The sequence below is a fragment of the Mytilus edulis genome, chromosome 10 (assembly GCF_963676685.1).
Source record: "Mytilus edulis chromosome 10, xbMytEdul2.2, whole genome shotgun sequence".
Lineage (NCBI taxonomy): Eukaryota > Metazoa > Mollusca > Bivalvia > Mytilida > Mytilidae > Mytilus > Mytilus edulis.
Genome location: NC_092353.1, coordinates 23,774,805 through 23,802,735, shown reverse-complemented (window position 1 = coordinate 23,802,735; position 27,931 = coordinate 23,774,805). Strand labels below are relative to the sequence as shown.

The 27,931-nt window shown below is 31.9% G+C and overlaps 1 protein-coding gene and 1 long non-coding RNA gene across 2 annotated transcripts in view; one reads left to right on the top strand and one right to left on the bottom strand.

The window, feature by feature from the left end:
• Positions 1-27,931, bottom strand: part of LOC139490712 (midasin-like) — a 116,760-nt gene that overhangs the window by 43,461 nt on the left and 45,368 nt on the right. Inside the window, exons 40-55 of the mRNA XM_071277642.1 lie at positions 27,644-27,871; positions 23,685-23,813; positions 23,176-23,326; positions 22,092-22,205; positions 21,281-21,452; positions 20,545-20,661; positions 20,039-20,123; positions 19,085-19,357; positions 17,079-17,269; positions 16,026-16,327; positions 14,755-14,878; positions 14,358-14,437; positions 13,248-13,378; positions 12,597-12,733; positions 8,602-8,903; positions 7,398-7,753 (exon numbers count right to left, since the gene is read on the bottom strand). Coding sequence (XP_071133743.1) covers positions 7,398-7,753; positions 8,602-8,903; positions 12,597-12,733; positions 13,248-13,378; positions 14,358-14,437; positions 14,755-14,878; positions 16,026-16,327; positions 17,079-17,269; positions 19,085-19,357; positions 20,039-20,123; positions 20,545-20,661; positions 21,281-21,452; positions 22,092-22,205; positions 23,176-23,326; positions 23,685-23,813; positions 27,644-27,871 — 2,892 coding nt within the window. The remainder of the gene's footprint in view (positions 1-7,397; positions 7,754-8,601; positions 8,904-12,596; positions 12,734-13,247; positions 13,379-14,357; positions 14,438-14,754; positions 14,879-16,025; positions 16,328-17,078; positions 17,270-19,084; positions 19,358-20,038; positions 20,124-20,544; positions 20,662-21,280; positions 21,453-22,091; positions 22,206-23,175; positions 23,327-23,684; positions 23,814-27,643; positions 27,872-27,931) is intronic.
• Positions 1,118-2,878, top strand: LOC139490713 (uncharacterized). Its single transcript, XR_011656379.1, has 3 exons — positions 1,118-1,192; positions 1,933-2,001; positions 2,778-2,878. It is a non-coding gene; the product is annotated as an uncharacterized lncRNA (long non-coding RNA).

The following is a 27,931-nucleotide window of genomic DNA, read 5'->3' as shown; positions in this document are numbered from 1 at the left end:
ATTTCCCACCCAGGCTGATAACCCATACCAGGGGCATCTCGTGCACCAAACCCATAATAATGCCTCTCGTGCAAGTTACTTCCGTTATTTCCGATATCATCTGTTTACTTTTCATTGTGAGGTCAGATATTTTTTATGATGACGTCAAAATTTATAGGAACTTTTGTGATGTTCAGAAATGATGTTCAGAAATGATGTTCAGAAATGACGTACAAATGGCTATAAGGTATTGGATCCAGTGGTGAATTTTTTTGTACAGAACCAGCTGTTATTGAAAAACAGATGTTAACATGACTAAATCCAATGATTTAGATTTTCAAATGATGATAGTTTAGTTTTTGCTTACAAATGCCATTGACAATTATGAATCATTTTATAGTACAACAAACATAGAGTAATAATGATAAAAAAAAACTCCAAATTTTCAATGTTTCAAAATGCTTCTATAGGAAATGGTACCATATATAAATGTATAGGTCGTGATGCTATTGTTGGACAATTATAGTGTATTTGTTGGATTCATAATTTAACTTTTTATAAAGTTTTTGACTGTTTTAGTCATTTTATTTGATTATTTACTTTACCTAAAACAATTGTCGGAAGTATATGATAAAGAGATTAATAGATGGCCATTTTCATATTGGCCAGAGTATCATCCCTCGACCCATATGGGTCAGGATCCCTAATAGACCTTGAGATGAGGAACTCAGATGACGTAATTAAAAAAAAATATTAGTCCGCCATACAATTGTGAATGCTGTGATTTTAAAAATGGACATAAATGAACAATAAGAACTGTTTTATAGAGCTGATGTGATGAGAAAAGAAAGATGTAGATTTGACCTGAAATAAATTATTAGAAAGGACAATTTTTTTATTGAATTTTATGATCAGAATTTTGGGATTATTTCATGAGGAGAGTGACATTTTTCACCATCTTCCGGGGTCCAGCGATTTACGAAAAAAGTAATCTCACTTGCCACCCCGAAAATTTAACCAGACATGTATAAATGTATCAGCTTCAATATGAGCCATCATACATGTTCAAGTAAACGATATGGACTGAGCAACGGAGGAAAACGTTACCATTACCGCCTATGGAGAATTAATTGTAAATGTATAGAAGCTTAATTCCAGAAGTTTTCAGGCTGATTTATGGATGATTTCACCTTGTACACCACCGAAAATAATAGTTAGTAGTTTTTTATTTATACCTAGTTATTATAAATGGTTTAAGATAAATATTATTGATAAAGATCAGCAAAAACTCAATGAAATTTTGCTTTTAAAATGCATTACTGGCACGGGGCTGAACACTTTTTTTAGGCACAATCATAACTTTGTTTACTTCCGAGAGATCCGAAAGGAATTTGTTTACTATATTGAAAAAGGCAAGAAACAACTTTTAAATATTATTAAATTGTAAGTAAACATGACACAATATAGTCTTTGTTATGTAATTATCACTTCGGTCTACAGGAATACCTGATAATCAAGGGAGATAACACACTTCATACGAGTAAAGTGAGATACATCATCGCATGTGCTTTTATCCAATGATTTGACTTCGATCAGTAGATATCATATGCAAAAAAACAGAAAAAACATGTACATGTTTTAAGAAAATCATTAATTATTTTTAATGCACTTGAGCAAAACAAAAGATATTGTCATTTCTCACTGAAAAAGGGGGAGGGTCAAACCTTTTTGAAAACAATATTTCTGCACCTATTCAACTATTAAGATAGTTAGCTACTACCCATTGCTTCTAATATAAAAGGTTTAAATGAAGGTGACTAAGCCACAAGGGAGAAGCATTTGTCTTTCTTTGTGATTAAACTTTCAAGAATTAGATTTTCTCTCTCTCAATAGTACTTATGTATTTAAATCAAATGATAACACAGCCTGAGTAATTTTTTTGTCTTATTTCAGTTCCAGACATATCATTACTTTTTAACCTGAGATGGCAAACTAGAGGTTTTACAAAGTCCTGAATAACTGGTAAGCATTTTGTTTTATTAGGCAAGCTCTAAATTGTTTATTTATGGTATTTATGCAATTGAAATTACAGTCAGTATGTTAAAAATATGCAAATATGAAAACTGTTGCTATGGTCTTGGTATTAAATGAAAAGACTTAGTTACAGATCGTTTCGACTCAATATTTCGAGTTAAATCTTGCGGCAACTGTTTCTCACGTAACACGGCAAACTATAATTAGCTCTATTTTGATCTGTCGTTATTTAATGACGCCATAATACATGTGATGTCACAATGTTTCCTTTAAAACCTCATGTGGATTTCTCACTAATAAAAGGTTTTCACTGAAATACTTGTTAAAAACATTTTTTCTCAAATAGAATTATGTGAAAGGACAAGTTTTGAAAATTTGCACTATATTGCACTCTAATTATATGATAAGGATGACTTTCCCAGTAGTTAAGAGTGCTTTCCACAGTTTTAAATACCAGATTTCCACTAGTCATGCTAGTAAGAATAATTATTTTGGTGTTGGTTTTTTTTTATAAAATCTTCAATTTTGCATAATTTCTCTGTCAAAATGCACTTTAAGGCACAAGCAAATTTTATAGAATGCTTTTACAGGGTCTGTGTATTGTAATTAAAAATTATAGTCAGAAGTTTTGTCCTTGTTTTGACTAGTGAAGGTATTCTGGAAGAAATTAATTATACATACACGTTGTATTCAAAATAAATGAATTTAGCGACGAAAGTGTCATTGCCTTAATTATAGTGCAAAACAACTTTATTTTTTTTCAGAAATGGACAAAAATACACAGATTTATTCAGAATGTTATACCGATGAAGATCACATAAAAATATTTGGAAAAATCAGAAGTATGGATTTCAATATGGGTCAGATGACGTAATTAAAAAACTAGAGGCTCTTAAGAGCCTGTGTCGCTCACCTTGGTCTATGTGCATATTAAACAAAGGACACAAATGGATTCATGACAAAATTGTATTTTGGTGATGGTGATGTGTTTGAAGTTCTTACTTTACTGAACGATTTTGCTTCTTACAATTATATCTATAATGAACTTTGCCCATTAGTAACAGAGAACTATATTTGGTAAAAATTTACATAAATTTACCAAATTAATGAAAATTGTTAAAAATTGACTATAAAGGGCAATAACTCCTTAAGGGGTCAATTGACCATTTAGGTCATGTTGACTTATTTGTAGATCTTACTTTGCTGAACATTATTGCTGTTTACAGTTTATCGCTATCTATAATAGTATTCAAGATAACCAAAAACGGCAAAATTTCTTTAAAAATTACCAATTGGAGGGCAGCAACCCAACAACCAGTTGTCCAATTCATCTGAAAAATTCAGGGCAGATAGATATTGACTTGATTAACAATTTAACTTCTTGTCAGATTTGCTCTAGATGCTTTGGTTTCATAGTTATAAGCCAAAAACTGCATTTTACCCCTATGTTCTATTTTTAGCCGTGGCGGCCATCTTGGTTGAATGGCCAGGTCATCGGACACATTTTTCAAACTAGATACCCCAAAGATGATTGTGGCCTAGTAGTTTCAGTGGAGATTTTGTAAAAGATTACTTAGATTTATGAAAAATGGTTAAAGATTGACTATAAAGGGCAATAACTCCTAAAGGGGTCAACTGACCATTTTGGTCATGTTGACTTATTTGTAGATCTTACTTTGCTGAACATTATTGCTGTTTACAGTTTATCTCTATCTATAATAATATTCAAGATAATAACCAAAAACAGCAAAATTTCCTCAAAATTACCAATTCAGGGGCAGCAACCCAACAACCGATTGACCGATTCATCTGAAAATTTCAGGGCAGATAGATCTTGACCTGATAAACATTTTTATCCCATGTCAGATTTCCTCAAAATGCTTTGGTTTTTGAGTTATAAGCCAAAAACTGCATTTTACCCCTATGTTCTATTTTTAGCGGTAGCGGCCATCTTGGTTGGTTGACCAGGTCACGCCACACATTTTTTAAACTAGATACCCCAAAGATGATTGTGGCCAAGTTTGGATTAATTTGGCCCAGTAATTTCAGAGGAGAAGATTTTTGTAAAAGATTACTTTAATTTACGAAAAATGGTTAAAAATTGACTATAAAGGGCAATAACTCCTAAACGGGTCAACTGACCATTTTGGTCATGTTGACTTATTTGTAGATCTTACTTTGCTGAACATTATTGCTGTTTACAATTTATCTCTATCTATAATAATATTCAAGATAATAACCAAAAACAGCAAAATTTCCTCAAAATTACCAATTCAGGGGCAGCAACCCAACAACCGATTGACCGATTCATCTGAAAATTTCAGGGCAGATAGATCTTGACCTGATAAACATTTTTATCACATGTCAGATTTCCTCAAAATGCTTTGGTTTTTGAGTTATAAGCCAAAAACTGCATTTTACCCCTTTGTTCTATTTTTAGCCGTGGCGGCCATCTTGGTTGGTTGACCAGGTCACGCCACACATTTTTTAAACTAGATACCCCAAAGATGATTGTGGCCAAGTTTGGATTAATTTGGCCCAGTAGTTTCAGAGGAGAAGATTTTTGTAAAAGATTACTTTAATTAACGAAAAATGGTTAAAAATTGACTATAAAGGGCAATAACTCCTAAACGGGTCAACTGACCATTTTGGTCATGTTGACTTATTTGTAGATCTTACTTTGCTGAACATTATTGCTGTTTACAATTTATCTCTATCTATAATAATATTCAAGATAATAACCAAAAACAGCAAAATTTCCTCAAAATTACCAATTCAGGGGCAGCAACCCAACAACCGATTGACCGATTCATCTGAAAATTTCAGGGCAGATAGATCTTGACCTGATAAACATTTTTACCCCATGTCAGATTTGCTCTAAATGCTTTGGTTTTTGAGTTATAAGCCAAAAACTGCATTTTACCCCTATGTTCTATTTTTAGCCGTGGCGGCCATCTTGGTTGGTTGACCGGGTCACGCCACACATTTTTTAAACTAGCTACCCCAATGATGATTGTGGCCAAGTTTGGTTTGATATGGCCCAGTAGTTTCAGAGGAGAAGATTTTTGTAAAAGTTAACGACGACGGACGACGACGGACGCCGGACGCCAAGTGATGAGAAAAGCTCACTTGGCCAGAAGGGCCAGGTGAGCTAAAAATATTAGTCCGCCATACAATTGTGAATGCTGTGATTTTAAAAATGGACATAAATGAACAATAAGAACTGTTTTATAGAGCTGATGTGATGAGAAAAGAAAGATGTAGATTTGACCTGAAATAAATTATTAGAAAGGACAATTTTTTTATTGAATTTTATGATCAGAATTTTGGGATTATTTCATGAGGAGAGTGACATTTTTCACCATCTTCCGGGGTCCAGCGATTTACGAAAAAAGTAATCTCACTTGCCACCCCGAAAATTTAACCAGACATGTATAAATGTATCAGCTTCGATATGAGCCATCATACATGTTCAAGTAAACGATATGGACTGAGCAACGGAGGAAAACGTTACCATTACCGCCTATGGAGAATTAATTGTAAATGTATACCCATATCAGCACCTCCACTTTGTCTCGGAATGATACCCAGGCCAATATGGAAAAAGCCATGTATTAATCTCTATATATTTAAGGTCATTAAAAAATGCATCCAATTCAAACGTTCTATCATTAACCTTCCCTACAGGCACAACTTGAGAGTGACTTTTGTGTCATAAATTCAAATTATCCTAAAACTGAGTTTACAATTATGCATTTTGGCTACAAGCTAGAATAGATGTCCATTATGGACATCATGCCTTTCATACACTTTCATATCTCGTAGTCCAATAAACTGAAACAAGAGTGCACACATTGAAATGTCTCGCCTTCTTTACTAATCATTGATATTATGTTGATACTCCTAAATATAAATCTTTATTGACTGTCACATAAACTTAACATTTACCAAGAAAACTAAACATTGATCAATGAACCATGAAAATGAGGTCAAGGTCAGATGAACCATATGCCAGGCAGACATGTACAGCTAACAATGCTTTCATACAACAAATATAGTTGACCTATTGCTTATAGTTAAAGAAAATAGACCAAACACAAAAACCTTACACTGAGCAATGAACCATAAAAACCAGGTCAAGGTCAAATAAAACCTGCACGACTGACATATAGATCATAAAATATTTCCATACACCAAATATAGTTGACCTATGACATATAGTATAAGATAAAAAGACCAAAACTCAAAAACTTAACTTTGAACACTGAACCATGAAAATGAGGTCAAGGTCAGATGACATCTGTCCGCTAGACATGTACACCTTACAGTCCTTCCATACACCGAATATACTAGACCTATTGCTTATAGTATCTGAGATATGGACTTGACCACCAAAACTTAACCTTGTTCACTGATCCATGAAATGAGGTCCAGGTCAAGTGAAAACTGTCTGACGGGCATGAGGACCTTGCAAGGTACGCACATACTAAATATAGTTATCCTATTACTTATAGTAAGAGAGAATTTAACATTACAAAAAATCTGAACTTTTTTTTCAAGTGGGCACTGAACCATGAAAATGAGGTCAAGGACAATGGACATGTGACTGACAGAAACTTCATAACATGAGGCATCTATATACAAAATATGAAGCATCCAGGTCTTCCACCTTCTAAAATATATAGGTTTTAAGAAGTGAGCTAACACCGCCACCGCCGGATCACTATCCCTATGTCGAGCTTTCTGCAACAAAAGTTGCAGGCTCGACAAAAATCTTGATCATAACTTTAATTTGTCATAATTGACATGTGTCCTGGGTTTCAAGTTAATTTTGGCCACAATTCAAGATAAACTATCTTAAACCAATTTTAAGCTAATACAGGACAAAGGAGCAAAGGGATGGAGGATTGACAGGAACATTGCCCAGGAAACAATGTCACCTATTATTGTAGGTCGTGCATAAAGAAAGTTTGAATTTTTCATTAAATCCATAAATTTATCTGTCTTTTAAACATTTGACATATATATTAAAATTATATAAATATATTTATATGCATTTAAAATTTAAAAAAAAAACCTCAACATTTAAAATAATTTATAGTATTTTAAAATTGTTTCTGGTAAAGCAAGCCAGGTTGTAACTGTATATCATATCTGTTTTTCACTCATTGTTTTGTACATAAATTAGGCTGTTAGTTTCCATGTTTGAATTGTTAACGTTTGTCATTTAAGGGCCGTTTCCAACTGACTATGCAGTATGGGTTTTGTTCATTGCTGAAGGTCAGATGGTGACCTATAGTTGTAAACTTCTATGTCATTTGGTCTCTTTTGGATAGTTGTCTCATTGGCCGTCATACCACATCTTCTTATTTTTATATACTTACTGGTGTTTCTATTGCCTGTTGCCACATATTGATCTGTAATGGTGACATACAAGTAAAATGCAAACAATAATCTGTGTATGTTGACATATAACTTGAAGTGATGTCACTCATATGGTGAATCAAACTCCTCCCAACCGTAGCTATTACAGATTCATACAGTGGCCACAAGCTGACAGATTCATTGGGTAAATAGTGACTTGTCTGTAAAATACTCTGTTCTGATTGGCCAACATCCATTGGAGATTCTTCACGTATGTACTCATTTAAATGTTTGTTCACTGAATCAGAATTGATCCCCGATTTGCACATAAGCTGTCTAATTTCCAAAATTTTACTGCACAAGATGTCTTTATTTTCTGTAAATAAAAATGTCATAGTGGATTACATATAGTTTCTACTAAATTTATTCACAAATAAACATACTCACTTTTATATAACGGTTCTTTTTTTATTATAATCAGAATACATTTTGAACAGACACTTGACTTTTTTTTTAAATTATGTTGATGTCATACAATAGAAGTTCCTTTATAATATTTGTGTATCAGGTTACTGTTTCATTAATGTACAACCGTTACCACATTTTTTTAACATATACTTATTTAATAGTAAGAAATTAAAATCTCTTATTTACAAAATAAAACTTCTCTTATGTTTGTTTACTTTGATTTGATCTGAAAATGTATTATTATCATAATATGTATTTTATCATTAAAACAAATACTTTTCTTGCTGTTACAGCTAATTTCCTAATGCATGTAGAGCAAAACTTTGGTTAGCTTGCTTACTTTGTTGTATATTGTACAATCATATTATGATAACACCCAATTAAATTCAGATATAATATGTACAGGTTTAAATATGGCTATATATATTGTTTAAAGATGTCAATCTTATTCACAAAGCTTGTATAAACAATTATACAAACAAAGCAAGCAAGCCAACCAACGTTTTACTTTGCAAGCATTAGGAAATCAGCTGTAATGGTCTTGAATTTCATTTGGAATGTATATGTTTATACCAATGTCTTGGCTGGACCTGTGGCAATTATTGAGGTAAAATGTATACAGAAGTTTAACTTGTTCCTTAAAATCATTAAAACCATGAAAACTTTGATATTAATTTCTTGTTTAATAAGGGTTGTATGTTTCAATAGACAAAGGAGTACACCCCCACTTTTTTAAAATGACCATACATAGCTTACCGTCAATCAGTCCAGATGAAGTTAACTTAAAACAGAACAATAAAAGATCTGTAACAGTCCTGCTATCAGTAATGTGCAATTGAATTTTTGGCCATGCTAATAATTTAACAAATGGACAGTGGACATCAATCTGCTTGGCTAAGTCTGTTAAACACAAATCAAACTGACTCTCCATTTTAGTTTTGTAAGCTTGTGGATGTCCTGCTGTGTTCCAAAACTTCATGTATCTTTTCCCTAGTTGATTATTCTGTCCTAATTTTGAATGAATATGTTGGACAATAGAAGACAACTCTGCTGGCATCCTGCAAAATGAAAAATTCTCTTGGTTAGGCCAATTAAAATTAATTGATAGATTTTAATCCCCGCCCGCCCCTCTGAAATCACCCCGCCCCGAATTTTTTTATTTTATAAAATTTACGATTTCCGGATTTTGTTCATTCCCGTTTCCGGTAACCGTTAAAATTTCGTTTCATTCAAAGCTTCCTGTTTTAAATTTTGGTTTTGTACCTCGAGTAAATCTAAGCAAAATGATTAAGTCGACATATTCTGCTGCTCTATGATGACAACATCATCTTCCGAGAGTAAAGATTGATAACGAGAATGACGTGAAATATTGGTGTTACGAGAAACACGCTGTTTTAAAGACTGCAAATCGTGGTATGTCACAAATTTCTGTGATTAGAAATTAAACTGCGGACTTTTTTTTATTTATGCAATGACTTTGTTTCAGGAAATTTAAACTGTAAATGATACCCAAAGCGCAAGATTCGTGAAAACCATTGATACAGAAAACATGACTGGATTCTAGATATTGAAACAGAAGCACGAACTAGTCAGAAGGATGACCGTTTATTGAAATTTTTAAAAAGTCGACTAACATACGCATTTTACTTATGCAAGCCCTTTGATTTTACCCATGGCTGTCTTTTTATGTTGACAAACAGCAAATGTCCCAATACACCCAAAAAAATACAACTTGTTTTTATTATTAATATAAACTAGAGGCTCTAAAGAGCCTGTGTCGCTCACCTTGGTCTATGTGCATATTAAACAAAGGACACAAATGGATTCATGACAAAATTGTATTTTGGTGATGGTGATGTGTTTGAAGTTCTTACTTTACTGAACGATTTTGCTTCTTACAATTATATCTATCATGAACTTTGCCCATTAGTAACAGAGAACTATATTTGGTAAAAATTTACATAAATTTACCAAATTAATGAAAATTGTTGAAAATTTACTATAAAGGGCAATAACTCCTTAAGGGGTCAATTGACCATTTAGGTCATGTTGACTTATTTGTAGATCTTACTTTGCTGAACATTATTGCTGTTTACAGTTTATCTCTAACTATAATAATATTCAAGATAATAACCAAAAACAGCAAAATTTCTTCAAAATTACCAATTCAGGGGCAGCAACCCAACAACCGATTGACCGATTCATCTGAAAATTTCAGGGCAGATAGATCTTGACCTGATAAACATTTTTACCCCATGTCAGATTTGCTCTAAATGCTTTGGTTTTTGAGTTATAAGCCAAAAACTGCATTTTACCCCTATGTTCTATTTTTAGCGGTGGCGGCCATCTTGGTTGGTTGACCAGGTCACGCCACACATTTTTTAAACTAGATACCCCAAAGATGATTGTGGCCAAGTTTGGATTAATTTGGCCAAGTAGTTTCAGAGGAGAAGATTTTTGTAAAAGATTACTTTAATTTACGAAAAATGGTTAAAAATTGACTATAAAGGGCAATAACTCCTAAACGGGTCAACTGACCATTTTGGTCATGTTGACTTATTTGTAGATCTTACTTTGCTGAACATTATTGCTGTTTACAGTTTATCTCTATCTATAATAATATTCAAGATAATAACCAAAAACAGCAAAATTTCCTCAAAATTACCAATTCAGGGGCAGCAACCCAACAACCGATTGACCGATTCATCTGAAAATTTTAGGGCAGATAGATCTTGACCTGATAAACATTTTTATCCCATGTCAGATTTCCTCAAAATGCTTTGGTTTTTGAGTTATAAGCCAAAAACTGCATTTTACCCCTTTGTTCTATTTTTAGCCGTGGCGGCCATCTTGGTTGGTTGACCAGGTCACGCCACACATTTTTTAAACTAGATACCCCAAAGATGATTGTGGCCAAGTTTGGATTAATTTGGCCAAGTAGTTTCAGAGGAGAAGATTTTTGTAAAAGATTACTTTAATTAACGAAAAATGGTTAAAAATTGACTATAAAGGGCAATAACTCCTAAACGGGTCAACTGACCATTTTGGTCATGTTGACTTATTTGTAGATCTTACTTTGCTGAACATTATTGCTGTTTACAGTTTATCTCTAACTATAATAATATTCAAGATAATAACCAAAAACAGCAAATTTTCTTCAAAATTACCAATTCAGGGGCAGCAACCCAACAACCGATTGACCGATTCATCTGAAAATTTCAGGGCAGATAGATCTTGACCTGATAAACATTTTTACCCCATGTCAGATTTGCTCTAAATGCTTTGGTTTTTGAGTTATAAGCCAAAAACTGCATTTTACCCCTATGTTCTATTTTTAGCCGTGGCGGCCATCTTGGTTGGTTGACCGGGTCACGCCACACATTTTTTAAACTAGATACCCCAATGATGATTGTGGCCAAGTTTGGTTTGATTTGGCCGAGTAGTTTCAGAGGAGAAGATTTTTGTAAAAGTTAACGACGACGGACGACGACGGACGACGACGGACGACGACGGACGACGGACGCCAAGTGATGAGAAAAGCTCACTTGGCCCTTCGGGCCAGGTGAGCTAAAAAGAAGATGTGGTATAATTGCCAATGAGACAACTATCCACAAAGGATCAAAATGACTCAGAAATTAACAACTATAGGTCACGGTACAACCTTCATGTTTTACATGATAATCATGAATATTTTCATCTGGCATATAAAGTACCAACACTATTATTTTCAACACTGAGTTTTCATTTTATTCTGTACTCATAATAATTGTGTTGCATACCAATGCATTTGCTTCATTTTATGGGAATACAAACCATTGTTTAGAAACCCAAATACATTTGGTGTAGGTAGTCCAACTGAAGAGAGTATTTCTCGCACGCTTTTGTTGTTAAGTTTTTAAAGCCGCAATTAGATATATTTATTTAAAGGATTTGAAATATTATGTAAGATTCCTCATACTTGTGTATACATGATATAAGCTTATTATTACACTTGCATATATGAAGAACTCGGCACAAAAGGGTTTCATATGAAATAAAATTTAAAAAATAAAATCCTCCCACCCGCCCCATTTTTTTCAAAAATTTGGATGAAAATCTACTAATTAATTTTAGTTGGCCTTATTTAAAACCGGTACAAAGTTTGTAATCATACTGGATGAACCCATAGAGTCCCAATTGTTTTGAATTCATATCTTCAACCTGCAGATATCCTATAAAAGTATCACTAACAGATGACACTGGCCCTGAAAAGTTCATGATTTTCATATTGAAATCCTTAAAATCAAATGGATAGAAGTGCTCAATTGAATTGCATATGCAGATTTTGAGAAAATCTTATTAATTTCTGATAGTTGGTTTTAATAGGAGAAAACATAACTAATGCGTTTATTTTATAATGACTAATATGTATAATCAATTTTTACAATGATTAAAACCTGAATTGTCATTCCCTTCACCTATATCACCCTGCTCAGTCACTAAGTAATTTTTCATACCATAGCTTTGAGACATCAGCAGATCCAAAATGTCTTGGGCTCACTCCACAAAAAAGCTTTAACTTGATTATTGTGACTCACAGCTGATATCTTACACTATCAACATGCAGACAACCTGATAATCAGTACGTCTTACAATTCATTTGAAAATCAATTATATGCGAAAATAGTGCCAATTAAACAAGAGATAGAAATACATCATTGAACCAACAGTGCATCTGTTTACAAATATTCAAATATCTCATCCAAACTTACCTATTTACTATTGTACTGATAAACTTGTCATAGAACCAGTTCCAATAAAGTGTCAATGTATGAATATCTGCCTCATTACAGAAACACTTCTCCAACACTTCTAACAGTAAAGATCTCCATTTAAATACATCTAATACCTGAAATAAGTGAAAGGAGCTGGTTTTAATATATCTATAAAAAAAATACTGAATAACTATGACAGTTTTCAAATAATTTTATTCTGGCAACATGTAAATAATTATAAACACCATCTTTTAAAAAAACCAAGCAGACATGGAATAATACTAATCCTATACTTAACTCTTATCACATGAACATGACTATTTACCACATTTGTCAAAAGCAAGAAAACAGATGCCACAAATGAAGCAGGAACTACTTCTGTCAGATAACTTTCTGTTTTTAGTGCGGTTCATTTAAATCAATCTTTTCATAATTCATTATGTTATGTTTTGTAGACCATTGTTTGTCATTTTGTCTTTATTTCTGTTATCCATTGTTTGTCATTTTGTCTTTATTTCTGTTATCCATTGTTTGTCATTTTGTCTTTATTTCTGTTAGCAATTGTTTGTCATTTTGTCTTTATTTCTGTTAGCAATTGTTATTTTTAGCCCTCCATTGAAGTCACTACTATCACCTCAATTGATTTACCTGAGCTACTTCTGTAAATGTGTTTATATCCAGATCAGACATCATCTGTAGAAAATCGTCCTTCCTTGTCAGCAGTCTGTAAACATCCTCTAAGATCATCTCATTTTCTATCTTCGATTTTTTAACTATACCTGCAAGTTTATAAACAATTCTGACATTTATACATGCTCATATTGTGAAAACATGAAATGTCAAATACTGCAAATTCAGAAATTATTGCAAGGTTTTTATAAATGTTAATAATGTGACTGGGTGATTATCACAATAATAAGAACTTGCATTCTAAATTCAATAAAAATGTCTGAATCTGGTTGCAGATTTTTCCTGAAATCCCAATAATTAATTGTACATTGTTGAGCGTTCTGCAAAAGTTGCAATAATAAATACATGTAATAATTCCTGAATGTATGGTACATCAAATTTTTCATACAATCTTTTCAAGTGTCTTGGTAGTCTATGTATAAATATACTTTATAGAGCAAGTTCTTACTTAAAAAGGTGAAGGATAAAAAATATATGGTTCCATCATAATTACTGTAAATTCAGAAATTATTGCGTGCATTTATTATTGCGATTTTGTCATTTAAGACTTAAATGCGATTTTAATTTTTACGATTTTGAGATAAATTCTGTTAAATTCATCTTAAATATTTCAAAATGCGAGTTTAAATTATTGCGTTTACAACCCAGTCGCAATTTTCGCAATGATAAAAACCTCGCATTAATTTCTGAATTTACAGTACATGCTGAAGACTAGATTTCAGTTGAATCTGATAACTTAATGCAAACTGATTAAGTTTGAGAATTTACTTTCATTGATATGAAAGCCAGTATTCATTATATATGATTTTTTTTTACAAATATTATATATTACTAACTGTTATACTTATATTTTTAAAAAGCTGCTAAGAGAACGTCTCCTATGTTTTGTGCAGGTAGAGTTCCCTTAAGTGGATACCAGATGGTATGCAGGTTTGTCAGATAAAAAAAAATAATACCGATTAATTGACAAAAACACTAAAGAAAACTGCATCTTCTATTAGTTGACTTGTTTCCCTGATTAGATCAGCATCTTCAGGTATTATATTACATGTTTATCTTATACATTACCTTGCAAGTTTTCCTCAATAGCTTCCAACCGTATATTGTCAGCACAAATAGTATGAACCACAGACTGTTGTAGGTGAAATCTAAAATGATATATAGTCAAATACATACAGAATATTGACTGGATTTATACAAATCAATAACAACATTAATCCTCTATCAAATATCCCAATGGGAACAATTTGTAGTGAAGTTCTTCAGGTTAATTAATAGAAAGTTTAATGGTTCAAATATATTTGTGGTTTTTTTTTATTGCTTTTTAAAATTCTAGCTTACAGCTATTTTATTATTTCAAAAGGAATAACTATAATGGTAAATATTTTTATTTCATTAAAACGTATGGATACAAATCAAGAATTGTTACAACAACAGTAAGAATGATATCATAAAGTATTCTAACCTGTTAACAGTAGAATGAAATTCAGCCAACTTATTTTCATCTAAGTCACAAAGTTTGATAACTCTGTCAATCATCTGTACATTCCATCTTAAATCAAAAGGTATCTCCAATAGGAATGAGGATTCTATATATAAAATAAAGTGACACTTAATGTTCCAAAAGTAGCAAAACAGGCATTCAAATTCTAAATTTAACCAGAATGTTTAAGTTATTTTTTGCAGAATAATTATATGGTATTGTCAATCAGGAAACAGCTAGGCAACATATCTTAAATGTCCTTACAATCATCCTTGTTAAAGCTTATTACCAAATATGGCGTCATTGAAACACAAGTAGCTAAATTCCCTTATATAAGGAATTCTGACAAGCAAACTGGTTGTATCTATAGAAAATATAGCAGTTAAAAGAACATGGTCCGAGACCACAATTATTTCGTAGTGCATTTCTTTTAGAACATAAACGAAAATTAAAAAAATCCCACCTGCGCTTTCTCAATGAAAATTTTAGTGTGTTGTACTACTTTTGGGACAAATTATAAAAGTAGTACATCAAAATTATAGAAAACTTCATTGGCTCTAACTCAAAATATGGACAATTTTATGTTTAGGGCGTCTTGAAATCTTTTGAGAGCGTCCAAAGTGCTAATTTTTAACCTTTTTCAGCTGGACCAAATCACTACTTTCCTTTAAAATTCTGAACCCAAATTTTTTTACAGTGTAATTTTACCCCTCTACTTACAATTTGAGGCATTAAACATGGAGAAATAAATTTGGAAGGGGTATAAAAATAAATGGCAAGTAACCCACTGCCAACACTAGGGACTATATTCGTGGACAACTAAAATCAAGGGACGACAATTGTGGTCTCGGACCACATATTTCTTTATAAAGTTTTCTGATGTGTAATCAACACATCTTCTTGTAGCTAGTTGTAAATAACCAAACCACTTTTCATCCCTGAACACCAAGATGTTTTAGAGTTAAAGCCTGATTTTTGTACACATATGCAGGGGTGTTTCTAATTAGTTAAACTAAGATTTTGACCATGACTTTTGATGTAGTTTTCTTATTTGTATGTGACACCAATAAATCATACCATGTTTCATCTCTTAACTCTAGGAGGTTTTAAAGTTAGAGAGCATAAACAATTTGTTATGGACAGAGGCATGGATACTTGGACGGTAAAGTAGATTACTATATGCCTTCTGTCAATTAATCAGAGGAGCCCTTTTTTTTTAAGTTTACAAGTAACATTAACAATATACTTCTTACCTGGATATTTATCTGTCAAGTTTTTAACGTAATCCTCCAAACTATTTGTGAATCCACCTTTATCCATCAAGGTCATAGTACTGCTGACATTATCACTCAATTCTTTCACAGAGGTCAACAATGTTTTACTCAATACCTGGTCTTGAATACTCTTGATGTCAGTTCTGAATTTCTGTACATAATTGTCCAACCACTTAATATACAGCTTCCAAAAATTTAATGGCATTCCATTCATTAAAATTTGAAAAGCATATTTCAGTTCAGCTAATGTTCTTTCAAAAGTAACATCAAATTCACATTTCCTGTTAAAAAAAGATTTTTTTTAAATCAATAAATGCATAACTATTTGTTTTGTATTCATTTTAAAACAGAGATACAAGTTATCTGAAAATAAAGACATAGTTTGGGCTACTGCTCACTTCTTCATACACCTCTCTTGTTGTTGAGTAAAAGGATATGCCTGTACCAAACAATACCAAAGTTGGCAACAGAAAGAAGATACACATAAGATATAACTTACCAAAATTAACCTTGTTACCAAATATCCAGAAGCACTAACTTGTTGTTGCTGAGAAAAAAGGCAACAAAACTCTTATATATGTGTTTCCCCGACACAATTTAAAGCTTTCTACAAAATGCAAAAGTAACTCGGACTTGAGGTAGCTTCGAAAAATGCAACAGAAAGTATGTATCAGAAAGACGAACACTTGCATCAGCAGAGCAATAGAGGTTTACTAGAAGACCCCTCTGTCCCATGTAGGCAGGGTTATAATTTCTTTGAATATTGAAGTCTTCTTAATTCATGAAAAAAATATTCGTATATGTCAATAAGGGCTATTTCCAAGTGCCTCTAGATTTTGAGCTGATCAATTCATGCTCTACTGGTACATCATTTTGTAAATTTTCAATTTTTCATTCTCATTTTAGAAGACCTTATTCTTAAGTTTATAAAATATGATTAATACTGGTATTACACATTTTCTATATTCTGTATATTTGCATTACAAAATAAATCCCCAAAATATACCTTCTCCTAAACAGTTTTCTATTTACCTGTTAACATTATCCATTAACTGTTTGGTATAATACATAACACTGCTACCATCTATCAGTATATTGGCTAACTTTACATCAGACATACAGTCTAGATCTGTTACTGTTGGTGTAATGTAAATCATGGTCTCTGACATAAGATCTTTCTCTTCTAATTCTTCACATTTAGAATTCCAAATGGATTTAGCAATCTATAAGAAATACCATAACATATTTGTTATGTCAGGCAGTGATTTTGCTAGCACTCGTCACTTTTGTAATTTACGAAAGTATTTCAAATCAATTTCGTCACTTAAATTTTGAAAGTGTAAAAATATTTTCGCATTAAAATACTATAAATCTACCTTTCTTTATGTTTGTGACAAGTTTATGACCCCTAGGTAATTAACATTTTCAACAGGTGTTACAAGTTGTGATTACAACTAATCCGCTTATCGCCATCATATGGGTCACTAATCCGTTAATTATTAATAAACCTCATAATTGACCATCATAATTATTTCCCCAGAAAAAATCAGTCAGTTGGAATTTCAACAACCAGGAGTATAGTTTCGTCATTTGATTGAAATTGTTACCCCCCGGACAGTTCGCATTTGAATTTCAATATTTCTCAAACGATCACAATTTGAAGTTCTTTTGTTGTTAAGATTTGTCATTCGAACGCATTTTCGTCATAATTAATATAAATTGCCATAAAAAACTTTCAACAATTTCCATTTTAAATATAGAACTTTATTCAAAATGTTTAGAGAAGTCTTCACGAGTAAACAGGTGCTTCCTGTACTGTGTGCTACATATGCGTGAAAGTATTCCTATGACTATTTATAGACACCAAAAACGTAAAATACGAAATCATTTAGTATCAATTAAACGAGAGACAAATATATATCTCTAACCATGCTAACTAAAGGTATTTAAATTGAAAAATTATAATTTCCTGATGAATCTGGACTTGTTTTGAATTTATCATCCACGTGTCACTTCCCGTTGAGTTGTTTACTACCTCCTTTCAGTTGTTATACTCGTTCCAAAAAGGATTTTATACAGTTACAACTTAATGGAAATGATTTCTAAATATCGATTTAGACGTTTTATAAGGATAATGATTATGCAGTGATATAATTATTGCAAGTTAATTTCTGCTGTGATTCCTTGTTTGACCTTGTTTAAAAAAAAAGAATCCAACTTTTGTCGATTAGGAATGTCCTCTGGAACAAACTGAAGAGAAATTGTGAACTAAGTTTCCACATCCCATGTCAGAATCTTTCATAATAAGGGCCAATACAGTCAAATCATACAATACTGACTGCCAATCATGCCTAAGTCCTTTAAAATCTGACAAAGTCAAAGATGAAGGCAAGCTAGTAATATAAATCCTTGGTCCCTTGCTGTTACACAAAAAAAAGGTTGATTTTTATAGCGCGCAAAAGTGACTAAAGCCCTCAAAATCCTAGCTTAAACCCTGTGTCAGGCATATAAAGCGATGATATATTCTGTCTGCATTCCATAGGTTAATAACATTGAACCATTGATTTAAAAGACTAAAACAGTGATATCAGAGTTCTTACTCATGTCTTATGCTCAAAAATGAAAAGAATGTTCTGATTTATGAAATTTTTAAAGTGTTCTTAGTTTTGTTGAGTTCAGTATATATGAAAGAGATTATTACATAATTTTTAACAATGTGCAGTTATCCAGGTATAAATGAGACATGTGGAGCAGGATCTGCTTACCCTTTCTAAGCATCCAAGATCACCCCCAGTTATGGTTGGGTTTGTTTGCTAAGTCTTTATTTTTCTATGTTGTGTCTTGTGTACTATTGTCTGTCTTTTTCTTTTTTAGCCATGGCATTGTCACTTTATTTTTGATCTATGAATTTGAATGTCCCCCTGGTATCTTTCGACCCGCTTTTCAAACCGTTTTAAATCTATTTTCAAACCATCTATTGGAAGTGATACACCTGTTTGTTCTAAGCAAAAATAGTAATATCTTTTCATCTTAATTACCTGTTTAGTTGTAAAATATTTCACACTCTTAACATAAATATCACTGGTTGCCAGTTTAAGTGCTTTGTCCAATGGAATTCCTCTATCTATCTGCTGTTTGGTTACTGCTGCCACACACAGAAGATCTAATATGGTTGGTTGTTCCCCTTTAGATAACTCTGACCTCAAAAGGTCATTGAAAGATATTAACCAATCACAAGCTTTATTCCACACAAGACCTAGTGTCTGCAGGAGAAGTTTTACATCTCTGTTTGAGTATGGTGAACCTTCATCCTAAAAAGTAAATAGTCTCCATTGAAGATTAGATAACATTGAAGTTTTTAATAACTTTCTTTTGTTTTGGAACACCTTTATGTAACAAATCAACCACAACTTAAATGAGAATGACTTTTCCCAAAAACTTTTTGGTCTATTCTAATTTTGTCCTGATACCTATAAGTAAACCTTTTTCATAAGAAAGTTTGTAATTGGAAAATTGGAAAAACAGTCAATTTTCAAAACCAAGATTATTTTGTAATATTCCGTACAGATTCATTGAAGCAAAATTGAAATATCATAAGCATAATCTATCAGAAAAATTGTCAAATGGAAAGTTAGGTTGCTTTCACAAAATAAAACATTTCTTTGCAATTTTAATTAAGTTTCTTTAAAAAAAAACTTAAGTTAAAGTGACACATGCTCTAGATCTGAAGTAGGGAATAATTAATAGGCAGACAGACAACAGTATCCTACATTACACCTTATCACTATTTGGAAATCTGTTCTGCTTGACCGAGAATCTGTCCTGCTTGAACTTTCGACATCATACAACAATAACTTTTCTAATTGTGGCATCAGATAATTTCTACATGACGTACAAACAATAACAGGAACTTTTGTGATTTCCAGTAATGGATGACAAATAGCAATAAGGTGTAAACATCTGTCATCAAACAGCCATATGTTATTATTTACCTCTCCAGTAATATATATCTCTACCCCTCTGTTCCTCATTGCTCTAGAGATGTCACCAAACTTAGGATCCATAGCTAAAAATAACCTGTCAAAATAAACAATATCATAAATACAGGATATTATATATAAAATATAAACAGATGATTTCAGCCATTTAGAAGGTTTGAAACAAGCATTTCAATTGGCTTCAATACAGAAAAACAGTATGTTATAAGAAGTTTCATAATGAGTTCTTATCACTCTTATAATGATCCCTAAAAATGAAACTTACCCTATAACTTATTCATTTGTATGTGATACTCATTTAATCTATATTTTGCTCGCTGATATGATGATCAGGTAAAGTTTAATTAAAACTATGCACGAGAAGTGACCATGATTTTGTAAGCAGACATTCATGTAGTTTTTGTTCATAATTCTAACAAATTTTAACATCTACAATCTCCTGATCAATTAACATACTATTAAATCAAGTCAACCTTTATCCCTTCACATATATATATTACCTGAAGTTTGGATGTGGTTTAATGGATGGTATTTGTCCATCAATGACTCCTCTTTCATTAATCGTCAGTTCACCATTAGGTTCTAATAAAGCATTCAGTCTGTCTAATACTGATGGGCTGGAAAACAACAATAACAGAATTAAATATACAAAAGAATTACTGTTAAAGCAGAAATTTTCTTGCAGGATTTAATTTTGTTTATTTCGTGGAAAGAATATATCCACGAAATTAAAACTCCATGAAAATTAAACCTACATATAATATCACTTCCATTTACTGGAAACCACGAAATTAAATCCCAATTAAATCTTAAATATCTATTGGAATTTTGAAAACAAGAGATAAATCCACAAAATTTTAACCCCACGAAAAATTAGTGTTTCTACTAATTCTTGTGATTTCCAGTTACTGTGTGCTTAACTTTAGTTAGTTAAGTGTAGGTTTGATAGCAAACAGATTTAATTCTGAACGCCTGGAAATAATGATGTCAAAATCTGGTAAATAAGACTCTTCACAAAAAATTTATCAATCAAATATACTTGAAAGTCAAGAACATTTCAGTAAAATATTTTAAAAATCAACTGTAGTAAAAATTGGTGAAAATACCTAGAATTAAACTACATTTTGTTATGGAATTTGTTCAATGAAAAATATAAACTAGCTAATTGTTGTCCTAAATATAATCTTGTCTCTACTATAATGTCCATTCATCCATTTTTTTGTTCTTATAACTTACCTGCAGAAATTGACATTGTCAATAAGTAGCCATTGTCCAGATTGTAAGGCCGTCACTAGAATACTGTCCACCCATTCGAATGTGCCACCACCTGACCCAGCTTTACTCTCAGCTAACTTTACTTGTAGTTTTCTCAGTTTCTCTATCAGTATAAACCAATCACTGACCACAGCTAATTTACAAACAAAAACAATATTTATAAATAAAACAGGTATACATAAGTGATTTTATGTAACAATACTGTAGCAGACAACACACTCTTTAAAATACCTTGTACCATGTACAAACATTTCCTTTCAAGGTTTAAAGTTTGGTTTTTTGTGTGTACTTATTTGTCTCTTCATTGTCTTTTGTTTCCCGTCATGCTGTTGTCTGTCAGCTTCTCTTTGACTTTTGATGTCTACATGGTATACTCAACCAATTCTTTTTTTTATTATTAAAATGGTTTCAATGTAAAAGAGGTATTAAATCAATTTATGTTCCATTTACATTCAGTAATTGAAAATTCAATTTTATATTATCATGAGCCATACATTAACTTATGTTTTACAGTAAAATGGTACTTGAATTGCATCAATACAAAACAAATAACAAATATAGATGTAATAATTTAAACTTCAAATTAACATATATTTACAATCATAATTACAGGTTAAGATGTAAGAGATAAAAAAAATATATTTAACTGCACTTCTAAAGATATGAATGTGTAAACAACTCTTTTTCAACTTCGAACTTCACACTCTGTGCTGTAGTACTACTTTTGTTCAAATTCCAATATGTCATTTCAAATCATTAACTGAGTACTAACTGTTTAAGTCTGTATATTTCTTAACAACACGAGAACAATCTGTCAACACTTTCATCAAACAATCAACTTGTTTCTTCATCTGTTGTAATTCTTCAACACTTGACATCTTCTCAACTAAAATATAAACAGAATCAATAATAAAAAGGGGGAAAAAACACAAATCTACACACATATATGTCAGTTTTAATTTGAAGTATATATAAATATAATTTGTTTAAACATCAGCCCAACAATGTTAGATCTGTAAATTTACAGATCTAACATTGTTGGGCTGATGTTTAAACAAATTATATTTATATATACTTCTGAGATATCGTGGCACCAAATAGCATTGCACTGTGACCGACGCACTAGACCACTCGACCACCTAGGCTATATATACTTGAAATAACAATATTAAAGGAACTAATCAAAAGTTGTAACATGATAAGAATAAATAAACCATTTATATAACTTTAAACTCCATGTGGTGAACCAACGCCTGTGTGAATCATTTCGTTAGAGTCCCTGAAGTGGATACCTTGGTATGCAGGGTTGTCAAATTATGCAAATAAATGCAACATTAAAATAATAACCAAAATTGACAACAACACTTCGAATGGTCTGCAATTTTATTTGCTATGGTCTACATGTTTCACCTGCAAGGCAGGCTTCATCAGGACAATTTTTATACAGAAATTACTTCAGGGATTAATTTCTGTATAAAAATTGTCCTGATGAAGCCGCCTTGCAGGTGAAACATGTAAACCATAGCAAATAAAATTGCAGACCATTCGAAGTGTTGTTGTCAATTTTGGTTATCATTTATATAACTGTTTAAAAAGCTCAATCCTTTATTAAAATGTTTGTGATTTAAAAAAAATTTATAAATGGATTTCTACGAATAAAAATTTAACACATTCAATTTATAACTTAGTAATGCCTTCATTTCTTATGGCACTAGCTTTAAAGAACTGTACTTTTATAAGCAGTTTAATATTACTAATGATCTAATTATATGGTTCTTTAAGGCAATATCTTGAGATCTCTAAATAAAATAAAGCCTCTTTTAGTCGTGTCCATCTCAAGACTTCTAAATACTAACCATGTTTACTGGCCTCTGTGTACATCTTCCATGATTTATGAAGTCCAATCACCTGGTGCAAATCACCTTTACAAAGTAGGAACTCCTCTATTCTAGTCAGTAATGTATGGATGTCACTCCCTAACTCTTCAATGTGTCTAGCAGGATCAGACTACAAATACAACAACAAATTAATGCAAAACATATTTATTTTGTCTACAATTTATATACCTTATCTTGCCAACTTCATGTACAAGAGTTCTTTCATATCAACTATTTTCTTTAAAGTGACATATAGCTGTTTATAATAAATTTCATGAAGTGGTCAGTTCTTGTAAAATCTTTTAAAGATATTTGATGAAGAAATGTGTTGTTGCTAGGCTTTTAATACCTTTTGTCATTCTGTTAAAAAGTTAAATTGTCAAGACGACCATGCATAAAGTAATTCCAACAAAGTAGAAATGATTAAGTGAACTGGTCCTCATTTGAATTTAAATCTTATACAACATGTGTTTATATAGACTACTGACCTGCTCAAATCCTCCTAACAATTCTGTAGTGTCCATATCACTGTTCATAGCTAAAACCTGTAAATCCTGTCCACACAGTGTGGCTAACAGTTGGACTAAACATGTTTTCCCACACGACTGAGGACCTATCTGTAAATAAAAATAAACAATTAATTAACAAAGAACTGTCTCCTTTTATTCCGGTCCATTAATAGATTGCTACTAATAATAAAATTGTCTTATCACTAGAATTTGATTAACTATGACTGAATAATACTTTAAATATGTAAATTAATTCTATAATACTTGCAGAAGATATGTATGAAATAGAAATAATGTGTCGGTTCAAAAGAAGTATTGTACGAAACGTCATAAAACTGTCATATATTGTTCTTGAGATGAATGCAAATTTAAGCAGTCTGCACGGTTAGCCACTAGTCTGATGCCCCAGACTAGTAAAATTTCATTCGGACTAGTAAGTTTTTGCCAAATTTTGTTTGGCCCAATAAGAAAAATGTCAGAATATTGGTCTTCGGACTAGTAGTTGAAAAAGTTTTTGGTGCAGACTGTTTAAGTGACACATTCATACATGTATATGTACAAGTATAATATAATGAAAGTGTCTGAGGAAATAAAATTCAAATGACTGTGTGTGTTTTACTCTCTTCACTCTTTAATTTGTTTTTCTGCTTGTAAATATTGAACATTCTTACTGAAATTTTGTAATTGAGTGATTTAATGTTAATATTATGTATCAATGACTCATACAGCAAATACTGTAGCAACATTTCAATTACAGAATAAACTTCAACTTAAGTCATTAGAATTATGTTACAATGTAAACTGTCCAGACCTGCCAACTTTTGAAAATCCCCATGGGGGATTTAGTGCGTGACCAGATTTTTAAGGGTTACAATTTTTGCGGCGTCTCTTTCTTTTTTCTTTTGATATACTGATGATGAGCTAATAAGCCTTGATTTCTCTTATTTGCATGATTTTTGTACAAAATAACTGCAGAGAAAAATCACCTTAAAAACTAAAGGATTCACAGCTCCCCCTCCCCTTTTTCACCCTCCAAAGACCTTCTAATCTTTAATGTAAACATATTTTATTGTTCAAAATGACAAAAGGATCAGACACAAGTTTTACAACTAAGTAACGTCTTCTCGTCTTCTTCTCATCTTTGCACCATGACTCAAAAGACCTAAACCTTAATGTCCTAAAGAAGGAAGGATGAAGACAGATTTTGAGTTAGTCTTTCAGTATTAATGAGAAAATGGATAAAATTTGAGTTATCTCTCTTTGAGTTGAGAGGTGTTCTTACCGGCGGAGGCTTATGGCCCAAGACCACAATTAATGACCCCACTTTTCGTTGTTCACGAATATAGTTCCCCTTAATTATAGTGTATTTTTTCTTTATTTTTTTTCTTTGCCTTTTTCATTCATTTGTTAGTTTTTATGGGGTGGAAATGAAAGAAGAGAGGTGAAATAACTTTTTGTTGAAGGTATTTTAACTGATTTTAATATGGAAAGAGTGATTAGGTCAAGTGCAAAAAGGTAATATTTTCAGTTTTTGGAACATCTCTTGACTTGTCCATAGGGGTATGGATGTGTATTGGCTAAAATTGTAAGTTACATCAGAGCAATCTTTCTGAATTTTGGATATGTTTTTGGACTAGTAATATACATTACACACACAAAAAATTTGACAAAAAGATTAGGTCCATTTTTTTTAATGAGACAAAAAGTTATAAAGAACTAATAGAGGAATTAATTGTGGTCTGTGGCCTAAGAGGTGCATTTCAGCAAATTTTGAATTTATACTTTGACAACTTCTCTGAATGATCTATTGGTATTGATTTGTCAAACTATATGAGAAGAAATGATTTCCACTTTTATTTGATAGAAATTTGTAAAAAAAGTCACTTTTCAGCTAATATGCCCAAAAAGTAGCTTTTTCACTTTTTTCCACATTTTTGCAAAATCAGCATCCTTATTTTTTCTCTGACAATTTTTTTCTGATACCTATTTGTGTTTGTGGTATTTATTTCATGTGTTTTACTCATTTGTGAACTCTGAACACAAGGAAAAGTGGATAAAAGCATAAAAAGAGTATAAAATGTGCTGTTTTAATAGTCTAGGTCTAGCGGTCCGTACGAAGCAAGTGAAATATGAAGTTCTATGCACTTTAAAATTGTATTTCTTTAAACAGATTGCACTGAATCTATATGAAAAGCACTTATTGCAGGTTGTTTAAACTTGTCTGTTTCACAGAATACCTTTATTTTCTTCTGCTGGATGGCTGTTGGTTAAAATATTGGCATTTTAAGACTGAAATTCCATGCAGGTTTTAAACAGTAAATTGAAAAAACTTTGCATCAGACCATACTTTCTACATATACAATTAAAAGCAACAGTCTTGTTACATCCAGGCTTCAAATTTGATCATATCTCAGCAAGGATTTTGGCAAAAAGAAGCATATTTCCATCTCCAATATCATTTATATGCAATTAAATATGGAAATATAGGGAACGGCCTAAATTGACAACTTGTTATTTTAAGCTTGACATTGCTTAATACCATGTAAAACTCATGTGTTATGCTTTTTGAAACTTATATTTACATGAAAAGAACATTTATGATATGTTAAATGTTTTGTTTTAACTTAACAACTTCAAAAAATTGTTGTTAGTGGAAAATATTGCATTTCATATAAGGCCTCGCTTCATTTGAAAACCTCTATTTTTTGGCATAGGCACATATAAAATTACTTTTTGTCAAATTTTTATAAGTCTCATACATTAAGTATGCTATCATTTACTTTGAATATATAATATCTTACACATTGAGACATAAAAAAGTGCAATTTGGTGTTTTGGGGAAATTTTTGAAGCCAAAATTTGAAAGTTGAAATTTTTCTATTTCAACGTCTCAATTCAGCAACCAAAGTTGAGATATAAAAAATGCCACATTTTCTATAATATATATCATATGGCTTTTAAACTTTGTAAACTGACTTATAATACACTAAGCTTAAATCATGCCAAGTTTTATTGGAATTGGTCAAGGTTTTGGCCCCTAATAGGCCCAAGACCACAATTAATGACCCCACTTTTCGTTGTTCACGAATATAGTTCCCCTTAATTATAGTGTATTTTTTCTTTATTTTTTTTCTTTGCCTTTTTCATTCATTTGTTAGTTTTTATGGGGTGGAAATGAAAGAAGAGAGGTGAAATAACTTTTTGTTGAAGGTATTTTAACTGATTTTAATATGGAAAGAGTGATTAGGTCAAGTGCAAAAAGGTAATATTTTCAGTTTTTGGAACATCTCTTGACTTGTCCATAGGGGTATGGATGTGTATTGGCTAAAATTGTAAGTTACATCAGAGCAATCTTTCTGAATTTTGGATATGTTTTTGGACTAGTAATATACATTACACACACAAAAAATTTGACAAAAAGATTAGGTCCATTTTTTTTAATGAGACAAAAAGTTATAAAGAACTAATAGAGGAATTAATTGTGGTCTGTGGCCTTATACACAGTACAAGTGAATACAAAATGGCGTCGATTTTAAAACACTCGATCTGGACAGAAACACATCTGATTTCAAAAATTAAAACGGATTCTTGAAGAGATCGACGCTGTTTATAATGAGTTCATTACAGTTTTCGTCTTTCAGTTAATTCCTATTTTGTCATGAAACTAGGGTAAACATTGCAAATTGTGATCGTATGATAAATTGATTTGAAATGCTGACCGACTGATTTTGTTAATTTAAAAGAAATTTATCAAAATCGATAACCAATATTTTTTTCGGGTATATTTTGTGAAAATCGGGATTTTGACCTGTTTTTCAATCCTGATATCGGGATTCGGGTTGAGGCATGAAAATCGTGATGATACCGCCAAAATCGGGATAGTTGGCAGGTCTGACTGTCACAAGATAAGACATTAATCCTATGACACCATGACTTACAATAATTGAAAGCCAGTTCATTTCTACACACTTCATTACTGATTCTAATGGTTCCAAGCAGTGATGCAGGAGGTGAATGGAACTCCCACTGTTGATTGGCTGGCTGTGTTGTATTCTGGGAAGGAAGGAGTGACCACACTGCATTTGACTTGATGTTATACAGAATTTCTTGCTTGGCTCATAAGATGGAAACTTTTCTGAGAAAATTCTTTGATACAGTTCCATAACCTGAGATGAAAAAAATTATTAATATTTGTAATGCTATTATCAATGTGAAAATTTTGATGG